The sequence below is a fragment of the Melanotaenia boesemani genome, chromosome 24 (genome assembly GCF_017639745.1).
Source record: "Melanotaenia boesemani isolate fMelBoe1 chromosome 24, fMelBoe1.pri, whole genome shotgun sequence".
NCBI lineage: Eukaryota > Metazoa > Chordata > Actinopteri > Atheriniformes > Melanotaeniidae > Melanotaenia > Melanotaenia boesemani.
Genome location: NC_055705.1, coordinates 22689503 through 22712625, shown reverse-complemented (window position 1 = coordinate 22712625; position 23123 = coordinate 22689503). Strand labels below are relative to the sequence as shown.

Genomic DNA, 23123 nt, shown 5'->3' with positions numbered 1-23123 from the left:
ACATGAATCCCACCACTGAGGCTGATTTGATACACGTCTCAATACGCTGCCATTGATATGATACATTAACGATACAGTGAAGCCCTTTGCTGATGTGATGCACCCTGTTCACAAAGCGATGCGAATCATTAATGACTTTTTACTTTTTACAATGTGATTCAGTTCAATATGATTCAAAATTATTCATCACAAAATAAAGAATTTAAAAGCTTACATCTGGTTTCTAAACATCACAAACATTATTTTGTCCTCTCTCTTTCACTGTGGAGGATGTATTTGATACTCGATTTTTTTTCTATAAAGCAAACCGATTAATCCAACAAACCTTTTCTCTAGTCCTTTTACTTATAGTGTTCTCTGTCTGTAATCTTACAATGTTTTACAAAACACTTATAAAACTTACTGAATATCTCCTCCTTAACTGTTGTCTCGCTTCCCTCCATGTTTGCTGTTTATTAACTGCAGCTCCGCCTCCCATCTGTTCAAATAATAAATTGCCTAAAGATAGTGATGATGCGTTCAAGGCACCTCAAGAATACCGGTGATGAGGAGAAACTATGTAATAATTGATGTAACAATGGTTTTTACCAATGCGTATATGCTAAGAAAGATACATTACATGTTTAGCCGGCAGCTGTATGTGATGCACACCAAACATCGCAAACGTCTGTCTCAGATCACCGATCCCGATCAGTGAATCTCTTCATCCCTATTCCACAGATGGTTCTATACCTAGTTTAATTTCTTTTCAGTTAGTTGTGAAACTCCTATTTTAGTTACTTTTGCAAGTACAAATGCACATGTAACAGGATTTATTTGATGTTTGTAGAAAACTACTACAAAAGGTCAGTAAATGAGTGTGTGGTGGATTCATTCTTTATCTAACAAAGCTTCTTGGTAATAAATCTGATACTGTTAGAAAGTCTGTTTATTTCCCTTTTTAAATGAAGGGTCTGTGGGATGAGCGGCAGAGTTGAGTATGTGGGTTGAAAAGCTTGCCAGATCTGCTGTTGATTCTGGCTTGGAGCCTCTGGTACCCCAGGTGATGACAATCCGGTGCCTGGTTGCAGGTGACCAGCATGAGGACGAGGTGCCAGGCTGTCTGTGGTTGTTTTTGTTTTTTGCACAACCGCAAGAGTCAAAAGCAGAATAAACTGTTTAATGTTGGCAGAGAGGTTTGGAAAGTTTTTTTTAAAAGTTTAACCACATACTCAACATTTCATTACAAATGTGGCTCCATTTTAAATGAAAATAAACAGACTTTCCAACACTAAAGGTTTTTTACTAAGAAGCTTTGTCACAACAAAGAAATAATCCACCAAACGCTTATTTACTGGCCTTTCTCTGAACTTTAAATGGAAACCATCTTTTCTTATCTTCACTGCCTCTACAGGTTCTACAGGACAGGGTAGGGACCTAAAGTACATGAAGCCATCCCTTATTCACTTTTGTATTGCGTTTTTTTTTCTCACCACTTTTCCATGGTCGGGGTCATAAAACCTCTCCAGCAGTTGCACACTGGTGCTCTTCCCGCAGCCGCTGCTCCCAACAAAGGCTAACGTCTGGCCGGGCTTAACCGCCACATTCAGCCCATTCAGGACCTGGATGTCCGGCCTGGTAGGGTAGGTGAACTTGCATTCAATGAATTCAAGGTTCCCTTGGAAGTTATTCTGAAAACATGACAAAGTGAGGGGGGAAGAGGATAGAAAAGTAATATAAAGCTTGGAGTGAATGCTAGAATCTGTTATAATAAACAGGTTAGATTTGCCAATTGTACTGACAGTGAATAATCTCTTAGGATTAATTTTTATTATCAGTCACATATTTTATGAGGTTCTGGAAATTAGTTTCCCTCCCACAACTATCTCTCACAACTGATTAAAAATGAGAAAAGAGATCAGACTGGATTCAATGCTGTGTCTTTCTTACTCAGTGTGGGATACACAACACAATGCATAATACCCAATACATAACACACAAAAGACAAAACCCCATACCCATTTTTCTCCCTTGTCACTGTAGACGCTGATTGCAGGCACACGGTCCAGCAGCTGGAAGAAGCGTGCTGCTGATATTTTGGCCTTGGCGTAGTCTGGAGTGTACGAGGAGGCTCTGCCGAGGGCTGTTCCGCTGGTTACAATGGCTGAGATGACCCTGCCAGAAATAAGTCAAATGTTGGGATCGCTCTGCCAGCAAATGACTAAATAGTGCCTTTTTTAAGTTTGTGTGTTGTTGAAGTGTTGAAGCTTACACATGGTGCTGCAAAAGGGCCAGTACTAAGACTATCTAGCTCTTTACAGAAGTGTGATAAAAGGCTAACACCATATGGCTTTTTTAAAGAAAGACCTAATAGCAACGGATTTTTAGTTAGATGGTAGAAACAAACAAGCCAGCAGTAAGTGGCTTCAGTGTACTGCACAACCTGACAGAAAATAAGGAGATAAGCTAACAGCAGCTAATCCAGGTTTGTCACACTAGTAACTCGAAAAGTGGGTGATTAAATTGGTTGTCGCCTTCAGTATGATGGTTGTCTGCCCACAAAATGCTGACGGTTAGCATCTCCATGCAAATGTCCAGCTGATCAAGTACCTAGTGGGTCACCTGATTAGAGATGCTAGTCATTTGTCTCTTCATGCTAATGAACAGTTAAGGCGTATAATATTAATCATAATGTTGTGAGATAACTTAATGTTCATGTGAGGCTTCCGTTAGCAAGTTGGAAGTTCATCCATCAATACATTGTCTGCCGCTTATCCAGAGTTGGGTCGCAGGGGCAGCCGCCTAAGCAGGGAAACCCAGACTTCACAGGGGCAGCCGCCTAAGCAGGGAAACCCAGACTTCCCTCTCCCCGGCCACATTCACCAGATCATCTGGGGGTATCCCGAGGTGTTCCCAGGCCAGCCAGGAGATGTAGTCCATTCAGCGTGTCCTGGGTCTTCCCCAGGGCCTCTTTCTGGTAGGACATGCCTGAAACACCTCACCAGGGAGGTGTCCAGGAGGCATCTTCACCAGTTGCTCGAGCCACCTCATCTGGCTCCTCTCGATGCGGAGAAAGCAGCAACTCTACTCTGAGCCCCTCCTGGATCACCGAGCTTCTCACCCTATCCCTAAGGGAGAGCCCAGCCACTCTGCACAGAAAACTCCTTTTGGCCACTTGTATTCACAATCTTGTTCTTTCAGTTACTACACACAGCTCGTGGCCATCGGTGAGGGTAGGAACGTAGATTGACCGGTAAAGCAAGAGCTTTGCCTTTTGGCTAAGCTCCTATTTCACCACAACAGACCGATGCAGAGTCCTCATCACTGCAGACGCCACACCGATCCACCTGTTTATCTCCCGCTCCATCCTTGCCTCACTCGTGAACAAGACCCCGAGAAACATGAACTCCTCTACTTGGGGCAGGACCTAATTGATGACACAGAGAAGGCACTCCACCCTTTCCTGGCTGAGGACCATGGTCTCAGATTTTGAGGTGCTGATTCTTATCCCAGCTGCTTCACACACAGCTGTGAATCGCTCCAGTGAGAGCTGAAGATCACGGCCCGATGAAGCCAACAGAACCACATCATCTGCAAAGAGCAGAGACCCAATCCTGAGGCCAGGAGGCCTGAGGCAAATCCACAAAGCACATGTAGACTGGTTGAGTAAACTCCTATGCCCCCTCCAAGACCCTGAAAAGGGTGTAGAGCTGGTCCACTGTTCAACGAAAGGGACGAAAACCGCACTTCTCCTCCTCAATCCGAGGTTTGACTATCCGATGGACCCTCCTCTCCAGCACCCCTGCATTGACCTTACCAGAGAGGTTGAAGACTGTGATCCCCCCGAGTTGAGGTCAGTAGCCCCCCATCTCCACTGTACACAGTGTTGATAGGGCACTGCTTTCCTCTCCTGAGCTGCCGGATGGTGGACCAGAATCTCCTCGAAGCCGTCCGGAAGTCATTCTCCATGGCCTCTCCAAACTCTTCCCATGCCCGTGTTTTTGCTTAAGTGACCGCCAAAGCTGCGTTCCGCTTAGCCCCCCGATACCCATCAGCTACCTCTGGAGTCCCACAGGCCAAAAAGGCCCGATAGGACTCCTTCCTCAGCTTGACAGCATCCCTTACTGCTGGTATCCACCAATGAGTTTGAGGGTTACCGCCATGACATGCACTGACAACCTTACAGCCAAAGCTGCGCCTCAAGTGCACATGTGGACACTCACAAGGTATTCGTTATGGACAATCCATGACAAGCACAGAAGTCCAACAACAAAATACCACTCGAATTTAGATCAAGGGGGCCATTCCTCCCAGTCACGCCCCTCCAGATCTCACTGTCATTGCCCACGTGAGCATTGAAGTCCCCCAGCAGAATGAGGGAGTCCCCGGAAGGAGTGCTCCCCAACACCCCATCCAAGGACTCCCAAAAGGGTGGGTACTCTGAACTGCTGTTTGGTGCATAAGCACAAACAACAGTCAAGACCCCCCCCACCCCCCTCCACACCTGAAGGCGGAGGGAGGCTACCCTTTTGTTCACCAGGGTAAACCCCAATGTACAGGCGCCAAGTCGGGGGGCAATGAGCATGCCCACACCTGCTTGGTGCCTCTCACCGGGAGCAAATCCAAAATGAAAGAGGGTCCAGTCCTTCTCAAGGACTGTGGTTCCAGAGCCCAAGCTGTGTGTTGAGGTGAGTCCAACTATATCTAGCCGGAAACGCTCAACCTCGCGCACCAACACCCTTATAATCACGAAAAAACCATGGACGTTTTGAGTCGCACTTCATCTGGTCCGTACCCTAGACACCCCGTCTGCCTGGGTGACCCTACCAGGAGCATAAAGCCCCCGACAACATAGCCACTGGGATCGTCACTCCTCCACCACGGTTATGTGGCAGCTCAGGAGGAGGTGAGTCAGAAGTGTCATTGCTAGTTGGGTTGGGTATGTAGTAATAAAGGAAGACTATGGAAAAAGACTCTAGGCTTTGTAAATGTGCCATACTTCAAGAAATCATTCATCAGAGTTAACCGTGTCAGGCTGCTAACATGACTATAACTAAAGATCTCAAAGAAACGCTAATCACTCTTAATGATATGCCAACCAGTTTCCTGATCTCGATAGCCTAAGAAAGATAGGAAGATCAGCTAGCAACTCCATTTGCCGGGACGAGGGGGCATACTCACACATGTGGGATTCCCTACTGACAAGTTTACTGAGACGACCACGCCTATGAAAAACAACTGATAACGCCTGAGCAATGCTTCAGCTGACATTTCTGAGGAAGGCTGCAGGTGACAGACAAAACATGTCAGATATGTTACAGCATCCATTAGAAAGAAAAAAAACCCTCATGTCATTAAGATAAGAAGACAAAATGCTAATAACTCTTTCTGATTGTTACCATTGTTGTCCCAGCATGATGAAATAGATGACCAACAACAAAGATATTAATGTATGATTTCCTTTTTAAATGTTACATGGTAAAATATAGCAACAAAGCCTCAACCTGCTCCTCTCACCTAAACACAAGGCTGAAATGTAGCCCCTCTTGTTTTACCAAGTAACCTCCAAATCTGTAGGAGGCGGAGTTGGTTAAGAAGACCACACATTGGGCAAAACCATAGCAGGCACCGTAGACATTTGCCTTCTTCAGAGCTGCTTGATAGGGAGAGTCCAGGTGGGCCTCATACATCTCCACAAAGCTCCTTTCTTTCCCAAGACCAGCAATGGTGCGGATGTTGTTTAGGGCCTCACCAGAAACCTGCATGGACAAGACCAGATTAAAACACAAAGTAGTTCTACAGAATGAGGTATATAATGCAGTTCTGGTCTAATCTATATTCTTTTCAGTGCAGCTACAGAGAGCCAATGCTTCCCCCACAGGGAACATTAAATTTTCATTAAATCCACTGTACTTGGATGGGTGGGGTTAACTGCATTGGTTTAATTAAGGTGGTGTTCACAGTAAATTGATTTTTAAACACTTTCTTTAGACTGTGAACTTTCTGACTCTCTCAGCATTGTCCTAATGTTTTTATCCACCATTCCTTTCTCAGTGCCAGGATCATATTTTAAGCTTGGGTAGTTCAAGTGGTGATGGAGCCTAACACAGTTAACTCTGTGCCTAAATCACTAAACTACAGGAGCAGTTGATAAACTGTGGTTTTACCCACAACTGAGATGAACTGTGGGGCTTTATGACGTCTTTAATGATGAGAAAAGCTCAAATGTTGAGCCTAAAATAGACATTGTTGTCAAGTCGTCTCTTATCTGCTGTCAGTAGATGAGACAGCTGTTCTCATCCAGTACATTAAGATTATTTTGATGAAGCTCTCGACTTGTCAATCACCATCTTATCTGTGGCATTTTCAGACAGGCAGCTGATTAAAGAGAAAAAAGGATGTGAAGATATGTTGAGATTTGTTACCCAACCTGTCCAGCAGCTTCCATAGCCTGTTTGTCCTGTTTGGCAAATCCTGTGAGCATCTTAGCCTGGAAGCCACCTGACAGAGCGATGAACGGCAGGAAGCAGAGGATGAGGAGGGTGAGCTTCCAGCTGAAGTAGAAGGACATGATGACAGCCACGCCGATGTTGGTCAGAGAGTTGACGATCATGCCAATCTGTGAACCAGTAGCCTGAAGAGAAAAGCAAGTGGAATTTGGTTATTTGGTCATAATATTGTTAAATTTGCCACTTTGTGATGGATTTAAAGATGTTTGTGGTAAGATTTATACAATGTAGTGAAAGAATCTGCCAACGCTGTCCCTTAAAAACTGATCCTGCAACTGGATTTCCTCCCACTTTGTCCCAGTAGTTAATCCAATCTAGTCTGACCAGGTTCAATCCGAATTTTAAATGTGAAGTTGTGGTAAAACAAGTTTTCATTTGAAAATAAATACTTCTAATGGTTTAGTGCTTAGAATAGTAGAATCCATCACCCTTTGCTTACTTGGGATGAAGAATGAACCCTGTACTTTTCTTAGATGAGTTTTTATGAATTACCATTTTAGAAATCCAAACTGGACTGTACTTTATAAGTAGACTTAAATTAGAAGGAATTTGATTTAACTGGATTAAATTGGTGTTGGCCCTGCGATGGACAGGTGACCTGTCCAGGTTGTATCTGCCACTCACCTGTTAAATGCTGGGATAGGCTCCAGCTTACCTGTGACCCGTAATGGATAAAGTGGTACAGAGAATGAATAAAAAAGGATTAAATTGGACTTGCACTGAACTGTTTAATTTCTTTTTTTAAAGGATTTTTGGGTCCTAGTGGCCTTTATTCAACAGCAGCTTGGCAGGAAAGGGAGTGAGAGAGAGAGCGAGTCCCAGGCCCGGACTCGAACCTGGGCCGGCTGCTCTGAGGAGCGGTGGCCTCTGTACATGAGGCCCCAAACTTGTTCATGTGAAGTTCCCTAAACATGCATTTGTTGTGATTTGGTGCTGTTTTAACCCCTTGATGCATGTTGTCATGAATTTACGACAAAGCCCTCTCTGGTCACAACTTTTAAACCACCTGCTTTAGCTTTGCTAATGTTAAATAGCTTTTTTGTAAATCTAAATAACTTACTGTGAATATTTAAGGATGCAGTAGAAGTAGATTCTCAGATTTAATGGTGAAAAAAAGGACGGGTGAATGTGAAACTGTCTGTATGCAGATACAACCATAATTTCACGCTGATGTGAACAGACCATTTTAAATGGACTTATATTTCTGTTTTATTCTCCAGGCAGTAACTCACCCCCTGGACCTGTGAGGCATCGGTTGCCAGACGTGTGGTCAGAGCTCCAGGGCTGTTCCTGTGATCATCAAACCAGCCGATCTCTTGGCCTAGCATGGCATGAAAACCGATCCGCCTTAACCTGCGTGTCAGCAGCTCTCCAGACTTGGAGAATGCGTAACCCTGGAAACACATGCAGTGAAGAAGTGTTTTTATTAAATCTAAAGCAGGCTTACAGCAGTCTCTCAGCAACGTAATATTATCATAATCTTAGCTAGATGTGTCATTATCATCCCCAGCAGGTCAGAATTTGTAACCTAACTGTACAGCAGTGCCTCTGCAGGAGGCAGGAAAATGTTTTTCCTGCAATGAAGGTATTCATTTATCAACATAACAGAGGTCTCTTGTGACTTTCCTTCAACCTTGATCACAAGCAGAGTGTCAAGGCAACACAGAAGCACTAAAGCAATCAGTCTTGTGGAAGCACACAGCTACTCCACCTGCAGCATCTGGGTGAAGAAAGAAATGACGCCGACCAACACGAAGAAGAGGCAGATACCATTAATCTCCCTCTTCTGATCTACAGGATCTTCAACCGAGAAAGTCTGTAAACATATCAAGAAAAATGTGGATCATCATGGCCAAACATTTGAAATGTGAAATCAAATAAGCGATTAAATTTTACAAAGAAATTTATCTCAAAACTGTTCGAGATCACGTTGAGATTTTACAGCATCTTTATACAAACTCAGTTCCAAATAAACTTGACTGGTAAATGTAAACACACACACACACACACACACACACACACACACAAAAGAATGTGATGATTTGCAAATCTCATCATCTCATATTTTATTCACAGTATAACAAGAACAACATATCGGATGATGAAACTGAGACCGTTTCATTAAAAATTATGAGCCGATTGTGAATCTGACGGCAGTAATATGACAGAGGCTCAAACAGAGTCTCTCAGATGAAAAGATGGACAGAGATTCACCAATCTGAGACAAACTGGCTTTAAAAAATTCTGGAATAATTTTAGAAAAACGTTCAACATAAAGTTATATAAATCCCACCATCTAGACTGTATAATATCTAAAGATTCAGAGAATCGAGAGGAATCTCTGTGTGCATGGGACAAGGCTGGATGCTGGTGATCTTCTGCATTAAAAGCAGACATGATTCTCTACTGGAAACCACTGCATGGACTCAGGAAGACTTCCAGAAACCACTGTCTGTGAACACAGTTCACCCTGAAACCCACTAATGCAGGTTAAAGCTGTGAAGAGGATCCAGAACCAGCTTCTTCTGTCTTCTCTGGACCAAAGCTCATTTAAAATGGTTTGAGGCAAAGTGGAAACCTGGATGAAGATGTGAACTAGTTTCTGGAAAGCATGGGATGGCCAGTTAAGTGGTAAAATGTCTCAGTCTCAACATCTGCTGTGAATAAAATATGAGTAGATCAGATTTAGAAATCATTGCGTTCAGTTTTTTTCATCCATACTTTGGGGTTTGATTTATTTTCTTAAGTCTGAAACATTCTTATTGTAAAAAATAGAGGCTTAAACACTTAGGGGACAAGCTGACTGGAGCTCTAAAAGCCACCTTGATCCTTACCGCCAAGATTTGACTAAACAGTAAGGAGTAAACGGGGTTAACCCCTCCATTAATTGCAGCCCCAAAGGATCCAAAAAGCATGTAGGGCCACTCCGGTGCATTGTACTTCAGAATCCTGGCAACTGGAGCTGGTTCCACAAGTTCATCATCATCCTCCTCCTCCTCTGGTCTGGAACTCTGATGTTAAAGATGCAAATCTATTAACCGTCTCTAACCGTTGATCTACAGTAGGCTGTAAATGCATCTTCACACACCTTATATTTTTCTGCTTGTGCCAGTGAGTAAGCCCTGGGGCCGAGATCTCCAGCAGCAGGAACAGAGGATTCTGGTATCAGGTTGGACAGCTGGGACCTGGATCGCTGGCGGATCGAAGCTCTGCATGAAACAGGTGGTAAAGGTTCAGGACTGCTGTATGAAAGCATGGATGTTGCTGCTGCTGGACTCATCACTGGTGCTTCTAACGGTGGTGACGGAGGACCTCAAGCCTCCTCTGCTGTTGCAACATTTCCAAGTGGCTCTGGATGATAGTGTCAGCTAAATGCTTCAGTTGTGGTAAATGTAAGAGGGTAATTAAGTAAATGATGGCAGCACCGCCTGACATAATGAATCAGTTGCAGCCACCATATGACTGCTTGACACAACCTTATTTAGATGCACAGTGGAGGCTGAGTAAATGGATATATGCCCAAGCAGACCTTAATAATACCTCAAACTGGCACGATAGCTGCCTGCTCTGGATAAATTCAGCCTCTCTGGTTGCTCTTCCTCACCATCAGCCACTAACAGAAGATATAACCAGTAGAAAATGATTATCTCATCACTCAATCCATTTAAATTAGAACAGAGATGGTAAAATCCCAAACGGCTGGACCTACTTTGCCGGGCCTTCTCATTCAGAGCCTTGTCTCCCTGGCTCTGCAGGGTGACCAGAGTGAAATACACCCCCTTCCTGTCCAGCAGTTCGTTGTGTTTTCCCCTCTCCACAGCTCGGCCGTGCTCGAAGCCGACGATCACGTCGGCGTTCTTTATGGTCGACAGCCGGTGAGCGATGGAGATGGTGGTGCGGCCCATACGTACCTGGGAGAATCATTTCATAAGGTGAGATTCTACAAACCATCAAAACAAGTTTAACGTTTTAGTTCGGGGGCCACAGACAACTAGTAAAAAAACAGCATAATAACCAGTAAATAATGAAAACTCCACGTTTACCTTTGCTTAAGTGTAAAGAATGTCAAGATGTTTACATAGAAAACACCATGAAAAACCCCAAATTTATGGAGCAAAACATGAGAAGTTTCAGTAAAACCTAAATTTAACTGTTAAATTTTATTTAAATTGCCCCCTGAGGACAAATAAAGTTTTTTAACTGGAATTTGATAGTTCAATATTTCTGCTCAGTTATACATTTACATAAGTTATTAATTTAATTACATGTTTTATTTAATGTTGTCATGATTCACAGTTTATGTTGTGGCTTCTTGTGTTTGGTTTGTTCTTGGTTTTTGGTGTTTAGGGTCATGTTCTGTATCTTTTGGTTTCTGCTCATTAGTTCACCTGGTCTGATTTGTTCATTCACCTCACCTGTACCTTGTTTACCCTCCAGCGTATTTATTGGTTTATGTTACTCTCCTGCCAGTTCATTGCCGTCTGCTTTCCTGCGTCTGTTGCTGTTTCTGTGAGACCTCCTGCCAAGTCAGAGTTTTTGCCCCTGGGGACTTTTGTTTTGTGAGTTTTAGATTAACCTTATTAAAACCTTTTCCACGCACCATTCTGCCTCATCTGCCTGTGACTGGGTCCTCACGTCCACGGCTTTGTTTATATATTGTTTGCATTTTACGAAAGAGTATTAGGTATAAGGGCCACTAAAAAAATAAAAAAATAAAATTCTCAGGAAAAAGTTAGAATTCTGACTTTAATCTCAGAATTAAATTTTTTCCCTCAGTGGCCCTGATACTCTTCTGTAACATTTAAATATATATTTATTTACAAATATATGAAAATATTTTTATTTGATCATTTTTATACAGTTTTTATTCATATATTTTTTAAAATAATACATTAAACTGGATATGTGAGTATACATTTTAATTAAATGTATATTTTTATTTAAAATTTTTATCATGAACATTAAATTATGTCTTTCTACGTGTGTGTAAATATATTTACATAAGTGTGTATATGTATACATACATTTGAGATGAGAGCAGTTACCTTTGACATGGACATGTACGTACGTAATGGGGGCATTAATTATGCTTATTTTACTAAACACATTAGAAATTGAGACTTAGAAGCAGATGATTAAGGCGATGTGTCAACTTGTGGTCGGGGTCCAGATCTTTTTATATTTTTATTTTTTAAAGGAATAAGTGATCACAGAAAGGATACTAACATCAAACTCTGGATTTATTTATAAGTTTAAACATAGTGACCGTCAGTGAATATTGTGCTATCAGTCACTGCTGGTAACTTTCCCACATTAATGCGCTGGACTTACTTTATCCAAAGCTTCTTGAACAATGGCCTCGCTCTCGTTGTCTAGAGCAGACGTGGCCATGTCCAGCAGTAAAATGCGGGGGTTCCTGACCAGAGCTCGGGCGATGGCGATCCGCTGCTTCTGTCCACCGCTCATCTGGCCTCCCCCCTCGCCAACCAACGTGTCGAATTTCTGCAGATAATAGAGAAACCTGATTGGCTGAGCTTACACTTCATTTCTAATGAAAAGGTTTTCTTTCTGTCTCTCCACCTGTGGCAGGTCCATGATGAAGTTGTAAGCGTTTGCCTCCTTTGCAGCAGTGATGATGTCCTCCATGGAAACGCCGGGTCGACCGTAGCGAATGTTCTCGGCGATGGTGGTGGCGAACAACACGGGTTCCTGCTCCACGATGCCAATGAGAGAACGCAGCCATTGGATATTCAGCCCTCTGATATCATGGCCATCCAGGGTCACCTGGGATGGAGGACACAGGCAACAGGTGCTTTCTCTAAAAGTGAAGGATGCTGCTATTGCTGTTATTGTTTTTTCTCCTTTTTTTTTTTTTTTTTTTGCTTTAATGCCAGCTTCAAATGAAAGGACTGAGTCTTTTAATAACCTTATAAGGGCAAACAGGGTTATGTCCTTCTTGAGAAGCTAAAAAGAGGAAAATTATATGTTTAAAGAACTCTAACTCCTCTAAGATTGAAAAATGAGGCTGTTAAGAACCATTATGTGAATAATGAATCAGATTATCTTGTATCTCTGTCACCCTCAGGGGTTGGTTATTTTTAAAGGACTATTATAAAGCTGTAAAGGAATGAACATGTCGAGGAAAGCTTCAGGCTCTGGAGTTGTGAAGGTGCCACCGGCAGAAGAGAGGCAGTATATTACCTCAGTGAGACCTTTGCAAGGTTTACACCTACCATGCCCTCTTTGGGGTCATAGAAGCGCTGGATGAGCTGAACAGCAGTGCTCTTCCCAGCTCCGCTCGGCCCAACGAAGGCTGTGGTTTCCCCCGATTTCACTGCAACACTGAGCTGGTCCAGGATCTGATAACAGAGAGGTCGTGTCATCATTATGAGATAGACTGTGTAAAATAAGAAACTTATCTCAACAAGTCATTTTATTCCCAGTAGAAGATAAACAACACGGATGAGGAAACTTTTACCATCGTCTTCTGATAACTCTGTCTACATTGGTTTTGATGCCAATCTGAAGACCAGAGGAAGCTTTTTTGTACTGTGTGGAGTTGAGGATGAGACAGGTGAGAGAGGTGACTGTCCTGACTTCTTGCAAGTAGCTGAGTTATGATCCAACTGGTTTGACGGCTCATTTTGCTCTGTTTAATAATCTGTTGGAGTCTAGAAATGGCCGAGGATGACTCAGCGTTTACATAAACAATGATCCTGCTGGACTTCCTTAAGATGAACATCGAAGCGTTATCACATTCCCCGCTGCACTTATGGCAGAAATGAGCACTGCCAGGTGCTGTTTGTTTGCCTGCCTTGTGATTGGATATAATTGAAAATCTACATGGCTAACAGACTTCCAGTTGATTCTTAGGCACTAGACTCTGTTTCTGTCCTTGTTTAATGCTCCAGTAGTGCAACCCCAACCTATTTATTAACTGATTTTCTAATCGTGGAATGGGAATGTTTATTTCTCCAAAGGGGCGCATGGTAGTAGAAAAAGTTTGAGAACCACTGCTCCAGATGTTGTGTACTGGTGAAAGGTCTGGACTGCAGGCAGGCCAGTTCAGCAGCCGGACTCTTCTCCTGTGAAGCCATGCTGCTGTGATGGATGCAGGATGTGGTTCAGCATCGTCTTGCTGAAATCTGCAAGGCCTTCCCTGAAAGAGACGTTGTCTGGATGGGAGCAGATGTTGCTCTAAAGCCTCCATGTACTTTTCAGCAGTGATGGAGCTTCACAGATGTGGAAGCTGCCCACGCCATAGGCACTAATGCAGCCCCATCCCATCAGAGATGCAGCTTTTCACCTGTCCACTGATAACAAGCTGGATGCTCCCTCTCCTCTTTAGTCTGCAGGACACGCCGTCCATGCTTTCCACAAACTAGTTCACATCTTCATCCAGGTTTACACTTTGCCTCAGACCATTTTAAATGAGCTTTGGTCCAGAGAAGACGGAAGAAGCTGGTTCTGGATCCTGTTCACATCTGGCTTCTTCTCTGCATGATGGAGCTTTAACCTGCATTTGTGGGTTTCAGGGTGAACTGTGTTCACAGACAGTGGTTTCTGGAAGTCTTCCTGAGTCCATGCAGTGGTTTCCAGTAGAGAATCATGTCTGCTTTTAATGCAGAACATCACCAGCATCCAGCCTTGTCCCATGCACACAGAGATCCCTCCTGATTCTCTGAATCCTTTGATGATATTATTCACTGTAAATCTTGGGATCTTCACAGTTTTACATTGAACATTTTTCTGAAATCGTTCCAGAATTTTAAACTCATTCATGTTACTGACCTGTTGCCAGTTAACCCGATTAGTTGTCAAATGCTCCTCCAGTTGTTTCTGATTTGTACCGGTTCCTTTCCAGACTTTACAGATGTGTTGAAGCCATTAGATTCAGAATCAGCTCATATTTTCCATGAAATAGTAAAATGTCTATTTCAACATCTGAGATGTTGTTTATCTTCTACTGGGATTGAAATATGATGTTAAGAGACTTAAAAATCATTGTATTCTGCTTTCATTTACATTTTATACAGTGTTATACATTATTCTTGTAAATTATGGACAGTAAAGCCAACATTAGCAGGTGCTACCTAATGTTGCTATCTTCCTCAGACTGGCACAACTAAACCAGTAGAAAAAGATTTAATATTTCTAAATATCCTTCTAAATAAATAATAGACATATTTTTCATCAAAAACCACAATCTTGTTACATGTTCCTTCACTCTTGGTCAGTTTGCTAAGCTGCTAAGTTAGCAAAATTCAACTTAAGTTAGCTAACTTGCTAACTTAAGCTACCTTTAAAGCTGCACTTAAGTTCAACAGAAACATAAGAAGATTCTAAAGATAAGAGATAAAAAGATTCTAGGATTTTAACAAACTTTTGACCAGTCGTGTGTGTGTTTTGAACATAAAAGTACTTTGACTTCCGGTCTGGATGGGTAGTAGAAAGTCACATTGTGGAACTCAATATCTCCTTTGACCCGGTCAAGCTTATATCCAGCATCCGATAAACAGTCAATCTCCGGTTCCTGGTGGTGACACATTTCAAAAGTAACATCTGTCAGTAAAACCCAAGGGTTGCCTGTGAAAGCTCACACGTTTTAAACAAAGAGAAATCTCTATCAAGTATTTTTACCCTATCAATAGTTTCAAATATGATAGTAGCAGCTCCGCGGCCTGCTGCGAACGCCTCCAGACATGGGGAAGCCTGTCCTAAATTCATGGCTGCTACCAGAACTCCAAAAAACACCTGAAATAAAACATGGAGAATCAGCTAGTTTAAGCTACTGTAATTCAAATGGTGCTAATAGGAGAAGCCAGATTCAAATAACAGACTAACCAGACAAATCCAACAAAGAATCTGGCTAAGAATTTGGAGGAAAGATCAGCTTTCTCCAGCAGTGAGCACAGGCTTCAATACTGCCGCAATCTGTCATAAAAGGTTTTACCTGGAGCAGTGTTCCTGGTGTGTACTCATTCGTGTCCACCACAAGAGTGGATCCATACCAGAAGGCCAGCGCATAGCAAAGGAAGATGATCAGCCACATATATCCAGTGAAAAAGCCCATAATTAGACCCTTCCTTATTCCCCATTTCTGGGCGGAGGTCAAGTTCCTGTCATACCTTTTAGAAGGAGACCGAATCTCATCTCAGTTACCCTTACATAAATAAAAAAGGATTAAAAAAAGAGAGATTCAGTTTGGATTGCTGCATACCTTTCCACTTCCTTTTTCTCTCCACCAAACGCAGCAACGGTCCGGATGGAGGAGAGGACCTCATCAGCTACAGCGCCAGCTTTAGCATAGGCCTGTAGCTCCATCCCTGTTAGCTTAGCTACGAACTAGCATAAAAACAGGTGTAAAAAATGGAGAGCTGTGACGCTGACATGTAAAGAGATGTTAACCAAGAAAATGAGTCATGAAGACTGCAGAGGTTTGAAGCAAATTAACCAGAACATTCATTAAGAGGAAAACATACATTCCTTTCAGTCCTGTGTCATGACCCACTACACGCATGTGGTGGTGTATTTTTCTGTGAAGACCCTCCAAATACATATTTTGCTGAGTTTGGGGTGTTTTTAGTTTGTAGACACAAGTTAGTGGTAGCCTGCAGGTGGTATTTTTGTAAAAACATAATGTCAGTTTGAATTTCCATAATTTATAATGTGTTCTTGCTATGTTTCGGTTAAGTTGTGGCTAACACCACCCAGTGACTGTTAGCCAAACGCAAAATATTAGCAGGCAGTTAGATGCTTAACTCTCCTGAGACTGTGTGCACCTATTTCCTGTTTATTTAACTTCTGTCATTATTGTATGATTTAAGATAATAGTCTATTCATCCTGTAGACCGAGAGATTCCAGTGATAAACCAGCAAGTAAAAAGTAGAGAATTAAAGTAAAAAAATATAAAAAATTTAAGAGTAGAGAAAATATTACAATAACATTTTACAGTAAAAAGAATAACAAAAATAGAATAAAAATGTAATAAAGAGACTTATTTAATCAACAATCATTTAGTAAAGTTACTGTTTGTAGCTGTTTGCTCTTTTCTAGATGATTTCAGTTCTGCTTCGAGTCTGTAAACCTGGATTTTGCTTTCCTGCGCAGCGACTGTGGAAGCTAGCTCTGCTGTAAATCTGTGCTAAAGCTGTTTTACCTTTTATTTTTGCTTTGTGTACATCCTTCTGTTTTACAGCAGATGTTTTCTAATGCTCCTCTTAGGTGGCTCATTGTTTTAATCTGAGTTACTTTGTCCCTTAAATCTAAAAGCCAGTTTTTGCTGTTTTTGGTTGGCTTTTTTTAAATTATTATTATATATATATAAACACATGTAGAAGCTAAATCCTTTTAATCCCAGTCAGCATGCAGACATGATGTTTCCAGCCTCAGCTGTCAGATTATGAGGCTAAAATGATGTAAAATGAATATATCAATAGATACAGCAGCATAAAGGTCAACCAGAACATTAATTAACTAATGTAATTGAATTTTCATTTTCCTCATTTATGCAGAGAAAATAAACCATTGAGAGAAAAGATTAAGTCAAAACAATTCAGTTTCCAAATCAGAAGAAAAATTGACAACTGAAACTGTCAAGTCAAGTAGGGGAATAACATTCCTGCTTCATTCTTCAAGACAAGCTCAGCCAAACCTCACCAGGGCCATGAGACCAGCTCCTATACCAATCAGAGGACTTGCTGCAATGATGACTAGCGTTAACTTCCATCCTTTCACAAATCCAATGCAGAAACCACACACGAAGGTGGTGAAGCGCTGCACAAATATGGCAACTTGGTCCGCAATGGCGTCGTTGATCTTGTTTATATCACTGCAAACCAAATATAAGCAGCGTGATACAGACGCCGACACCCAGCCTGAAACCATATCATCACTTCGGCACTCACTCTGACATGCGAGTGTTGAGCTCCCCGACTGAGGTGCAGTCGAACCAGCCGATCTCCATCCTCATCACTTTGCTGAAGTACATTTTTCTGATGAGTTGAATCTGCTTGGCGGCAGATGTCACCCACAGGGAGATCTGTCAGTGGTAAAACAGAGGTTTCACTTTAATGGGGTCATTGTTGGATAAAGAGCAAGCAGGTGAGCAGGATGTTATCAGTGATGATACTATGTTATTAGGGGGAAATTCCACATATTTCATATAAATAAATAAAAAGAGCAGTCCACAAAAGTAAGAAATACCACCTAACATTTAGCATAAGATGTAACCGTAATAATAACCTTAGAATTAGATCTAAGCTTGGGACTATAGCCAATGAGGGCAGAGGATTCTAAATAATGTAGGTATTACTGGCATGAAAGTTTTAATTAAAAGACATCACTGGCTTGCATAATAGGAAATGTATAATTTAGAGCCTTATTAGCTCAACTGAAACAGAAATATCTCTTTAATCCCTAAAGTCCCACTTTTCTTGTGTTAGACGTTTGTCTATTTAAGTTCTTGCAGTTTGAATAATCTTCTGTCTTCCTAAAATTAGTTTTCTAGAACTTTTAGTGGATATCCTTCTGGTTATGTGGATGTATAATGTCTAGATTAATACAAGCATCATACAGTAATTACTGTACCAACGTAGGCACAACTTGTTGACCCTGGGCTTAAGAGATGTCTCTTGTTGAGCTTCACAACTTTATGGGAATATAATAATAAATCTTATGACGCAGACAAATGATTTTTGCACATCAGTTACATTTTCAGCAGAAAATATTTTTTGGGAAAAAAATAAATAAATAAAAATAAAACCTGACAGTGGAGTGCAACTGTACATATTGTGTTATTCCCCCAGAATAAGAAGGTTTTGGGAGATGATTTTTGGGCTGAAAGAGCAGGTTCTTGATTATAGTTTATTTCTGTTTATGAACAAAATTTGGGGAAAAAAGATAAGTACCTAATTGCGATAATGCTTGAGGCAATAAAAAAGCAATAGCTCGAAGCTGGGGATGGACTGAAGGCCCAACAAAAGAACAATACACGGCAACTGCTGAAGAAATCATATATAAGCTATGACTCAAATTAATTCAAATGGATTCAAATGAATGATAAATGGATAAAATAGACTTAACGAACATCAGTGACACGTAAAAGGCCAGACGCACACAAGTACTCAATAAAATACTTGTAATCTCAAGCACATTGTTCTGTATATTGTCATGAAAATGTTGCATAAAAAATTACAAAGTTTTAAGAACTTAATCTAAGCAAACAGAAAATTAATTCTGTGCACACCAATTTAATTTCCGTGATTGTTCTCACTTATTGTTCTCATTTATCTTTTCCTTATTAAAATTATATTATTACATAAATCAAAATATTCATTGCCTATCCATGTTGAGTGGCACATAGGTAAAGTTGATCATCTTTGTTTGATGTCGCTAGGCTAGCAGGGCTAACCACTGGGCTTCCTGCTGCTAGCTTAGCTAAATCAAAGACATCAACATCAAGATGGGCGATTTCCCTACATGTCAGGTACCATGGTAAAAATAATTTGAGCACTTCCAATTTAGAAAATAAATTTACTTTAGATATATGGAAATATAATTCTATCTTTTCTTGTATTATCATGATGCAGCTAAGCAGCCAGTCAGGATGACTTTGTGACATAACTACATAACAATAACATGAGATGACTTTGCAAAAGATCTCATGGCAAGCTGGTGGAATGAAGTAAAATTGTCAAATATCACGACTTGTCTTCCAAATGAAATGCTGGCATTAAAGAATGAGTGATTTTAAACTGTAATGACGGTAAGAATAAAATATGTAGTTTTAATGGAAGTCAGTGGGACAGTTTTGGCCATGAAGATCCCCAGAGGAAGTATTTAATACTACATAAAAATACTAATGATATCAAATCAGTTTTGTTGTTGATCTTTGACATATCCAAGACTCTAATAACCACCAAAGCCCCATCCCCATAATATTTGTTTTATTGAAAATATTTCATGTTTTGAGTGTTTTTTCATTAATGATTCCAACAAAACTGGAATTTAAAGTGTTAAATCTTAAAATGATTTAATGTTTGGTACTTTTGAGCAGGTCTGAAGGTGTTCAAGTGTTTCATGTATAAAAATACAGATTTTATAAAAGTTTTTGTGCAAGTACATTGTTACCATGAGGGTACACAGAGGGAGTTTCTGACAATACATAAAAAAATCAGTTGTGTTACTAATCTTTGTCTTATGCAAGTGTCTAATCACCACCAAAGGTTTATTCCTCTAATATTTATTAAATGGGAAATAATTTAGTTTTTGTGTTTTTATTATGAATGAGGCAGTAATTCAAATATTCAAACTGCCATTTAAAAGGTTAAAATTCTAAAAATTGTTGAATGTTTATTTTTTAACAAGACAGAAGCTGTTTAAATTATTTATGAGGGGAAAAGCTGAAAAAATACTAATGAAGTTTCTGGCCACTTTTGACCACGAGGGTCACATATGTGTATTCATTTCATTTCATTCATTTATTTATTTCGGGCAATTGCATTCACAATTAGCAGGGGTGTCCAAAGTCGGTCCTCGAGGGACGCTGTCCTGCAGATTTTCCAATGTTTCCTGCTTCAACACACCTGACTCAAATAAAATGGATTTAACAACCAATTAAATTTTGCACTATGACTCATCAATTTGAGTCAGGTGGTTCTGGAGCAGGGACGCATCAAAAACCTGCAGGACCGTGGCCATGAGGACCGGAGCTGGACACCCCTGACAATAAGAAACACAAAAGAGAAACAGGCGAGATATTCAAATGAACCTGAAATAGAAACAGAAAAAAAAAATAAAAATAGAAAACAATATATTGCCTGAAAGGGAGTGGGAAGAAAAAAACTTATATACTCCCCACTTTGCAATTAACTTTGTATTAACATTGAAGAAGGTACAAGGGTTAAGGGATCTGCTTATGTGAAGACAAAGTGACATTTTAAAACGAACCTGAAAGTATCCGAGCAAGAATACAGCCGCTCCAATTCCAACGTAATAGAAGGCAAACAGAGTCATTTCATATTCGATGTCGAGCAGCCTGAAAATTTAGCACACATGCAGTTAATGAATCATACATAGGCTATGAAACCACAAAGACACTCAAATAAATATCTAAAGCTTTTAAAATCACATCTTTTATTATATGTGCTGTCGTAAAAAGCTTCCTTCATGCATTTCTTACAACCCCTTACCCACACGACATGTTCCTCAGAGGTATGAGCATCTCAAACGTTGCATTGTTGATGAGGTTCCAGCCTGACTGGTTCTGGGCTCCGGTTGGGTCCAGAGCTCCGGTGTAGTTCTTTTTCCACTGGATGGTGTTGTTCACGCACTCCTTCCGGTCATCGCTCAGTTGGTTCAGCTCAATGTCATACTCGATGAAGGTGTCTGTGAGCAGGCCGAACACTAGCAGCATGAGCGGCTGGGCCGAGCCATGCAGCAAGGCGCACACGCTGCCGACCACCATCATCAGCACATCCTTACAGGTGGCAAAGCGGAACTGGACAAAAACCCAAACATGCACCTGAATTAGAGGGAAAATGGTTGTAAATAGAAATGAAAAGAGAAGGTTTTTACCAGCTGGAAGAAGCCGACTCTTATTGCAGGTTGTTCTTTGTTTCCCTGAACTCTGAAACAGGAGGCCGGTTAGTTCATCTGAAGGTGAAAATGGCCAAATTTCAGCTGTTATTTGTTACTCACTTTGCCTTCTTTGTAGAATTAGTCATGGTCCTGCATGGAAAAGAAAAAATAACATTGACTTGCTGTCTCTGGGGGCCTTTTGTAATGATGGTAGAAACACATTTTTAAGAGGGTAGAAAATCCCTTCTGCTTGCGCAATTAGTTAAGGCCTTTTGCTTTGCTTATCAGACACAAATTATTCAAACATCTTGATTCCATCATGCCTGCAGGGATCTTTAAGTTGCAGGTTGTTGGACTTTCAGGGCTTTTATGATTAACTGCTAACTAATCACAGTAAGTGCAAAGCTCCATATTCCTGATGGTGGATCAGGAATTCACTAATTAAATGTTGAACTTTAACCCTTAAAACATCAAGCTTGTTTATTATTACTATTATAATTTTTTTTAACATAAAAATACATGTAGAAATAACAGAGATCATCAGTGATCCAGCCTTTTCTCATCAGCACATCATTTATTCTACTATCCATTTTCATATTTCCACTTTTTCCTCAATTCCAGTTATTCCTGCTACTATTTACCTGCTATCCTCACTAAACCAACTCCAGCTCAGCTGCTTTGTGGCGCCACCGTGCATCAGAAACGTCTTCTTGGCTTTATTCCAGCCATAGAGGAGCATTATTTTTCTTCTTTTCACACACACATAGAACTTTCTGCTCACTGGTTGATCTTTGGCTGCTCCTGATTGGACGTTACCGTCAATCTAAGCTCTCTGATTGGTGGAAAGTCTGACAGGAAGTGGCTTCATCATCATGTCCAGGTCTAAATAGAGGTCTCTTAGCAACATAGTAGTGATGGTGATGTTTTTATGGTGAAATGTGGTAAATAATGCTGTTATCATGGATCATTGTGGATTTACCAGATAGAGTCTCTGAATAAAACTACATTTAGTGGCTGGATTGTAAACCTCCTGAACGGGATATAAATGTCAGACAGGATTTAAAATCCTTCCAGCATCTTCTGGGTCTCCTCTGAGGTTTCCATGTCCCTTGAGTCAGTTTATCCCACCTTCGCCAGCCACCCAGCTCACACTGCACAAACTTTCATCCCCATGGGGAAATTCACTTTGACTTTACAAATATTTATCATCAGATAAGTAATTATATTTAATAAGATCAGTATATCAGTTAAAATCAGTAAGATTTCAGACAAATAGTTCCCCATTATAAGACCTGAGGAACACATCAGAAGTTGCTGTTGTCCAGTCTAATGGCCAGAGTGACATGAAATGACATGAAGCTCTCAGTCCTGCAGCTGCTTCTCTGTCTTGTTAGGGTGTTATATCCTGCAGTTTCCTCCTCATTCGCTGCTCCACTACAGTTCTAACAGGGTCCAACTCCCTACCAGCACAGAACTGGCCTTTTCAACCATTTTGTCAAGACCGGGGACGGGCGACTTTGGTCTTAGAGAGCCACAGTTCCGCAGGGTTTTACTATGGAAAACATGGAAAACCTGCAGGATTGCAACTACCTCTGGTCTAAATGCCTACAGTCTTTGCACATATGCAATGACAGTGTGATAGAACAGCACGTCACTGCAGACATCGAAGGACCTGAAGAAGAAAAGACAACTCGGCCACTTCCTGTATGCTGTCTGTGTTGGAAGATTACTCCAGATTCTGGTCTAGAACTACCCCCAGGTATTTATAGGACTACACAGTCTAGATTTCCTCCACATTAATACTGACTGGCTGGCTTGGTATTTTCACACACTGCTGCACATTTGGTTTTTATAAAATAAATAACATGGTGTCATATGTCATGTGTTCATTTAAGATTTTATTCCTCTAATTTAGATACCTGATACTTTGATTAGTTTTTGTCTCATTTATAAAACCTTAACATGTAAAGAATAGTTTGTGTTATCTTTTTAAATGCAGCAATTAAAAATATTATCATTGTGTGTTATCAAAGAGCTCAAAGAATCATTATAAT

General features: G+C 40.9%; 1 protein-coding gene across 2 annotated transcripts in view; it reads right to left on the bottom strand.

Annotated features, from left to right (window-relative positions):
- Positions 1–23123, bottom strand: part of abcb11b (ATP-binding cassette, sub-family B (MDR/TAP), member 11b) — a 28681-nt gene that overhangs the window by 5080 nt on the left and 478 nt on the right. Inside the window, exons 4-26 of one of the 2 annotated variants that reach the window (XM_041978942.1) lie at positions 21190–21219; positions 21067–21118; positions 20682–20989; positions 20440–20527; positions 17397–17530; positions 17149–17320; positions 15709–15833; positions 15442–15616; positions 15129–15242; positions 14911–15021; positions 12722–12847; positions 12069–12272; positions 11820–11990; positions 10198–10399; positions 10029–10101; positions 9577–9697; positions 9323–9499; positions 8200–8304; positions 7721–7882; positions 6410–6613; positions 5497–5738; positions 1998–2154; positions 1473–1670 (exon numbers count right to left, since the gene is read on the bottom strand). In XM_041978942.1, the coding sequence (XP_041834876.1) occupies positions 1473–1670; positions 1998–2154; positions 5497–5738; positions 6410–6613; positions 7721–7882; positions 8200–8304; positions 9323–9499; positions 9577–9697; positions 10029–10101; positions 10198–10399; positions 11820–11990; positions 12069–12272; positions 12722–12847; positions 14911–15021; positions 15129–15242; positions 15442–15616; positions 15709–15833; positions 17149–17320; positions 17397–17530; positions 20440–20527; positions 20682–20989; positions 21067–21118; positions 21190–21219 (3451 nt within the window). The remainder of the gene's footprint in view (positions 1–1472; positions 1671–1997; positions 2155–5496; positions 5739–6409; positions 6614–7720; positions 7883–8199; positions 8305–9322; positions 9500–9576; positions 9698–10028; positions 10102–10197; positions 10400–11819; positions 11991–12068; positions 12273–12721; positions 12848–14910; positions 15022–15128; positions 15243–15441; positions 15617–15708; positions 15834–17148; positions 17321–17396; positions 17531–20439; positions 20528–20681; positions 20990–21066; positions 21119–21189; positions 21220–23123) is intronic. The other variant, XM_041978943.1, reaches the window with a different exon arrangement.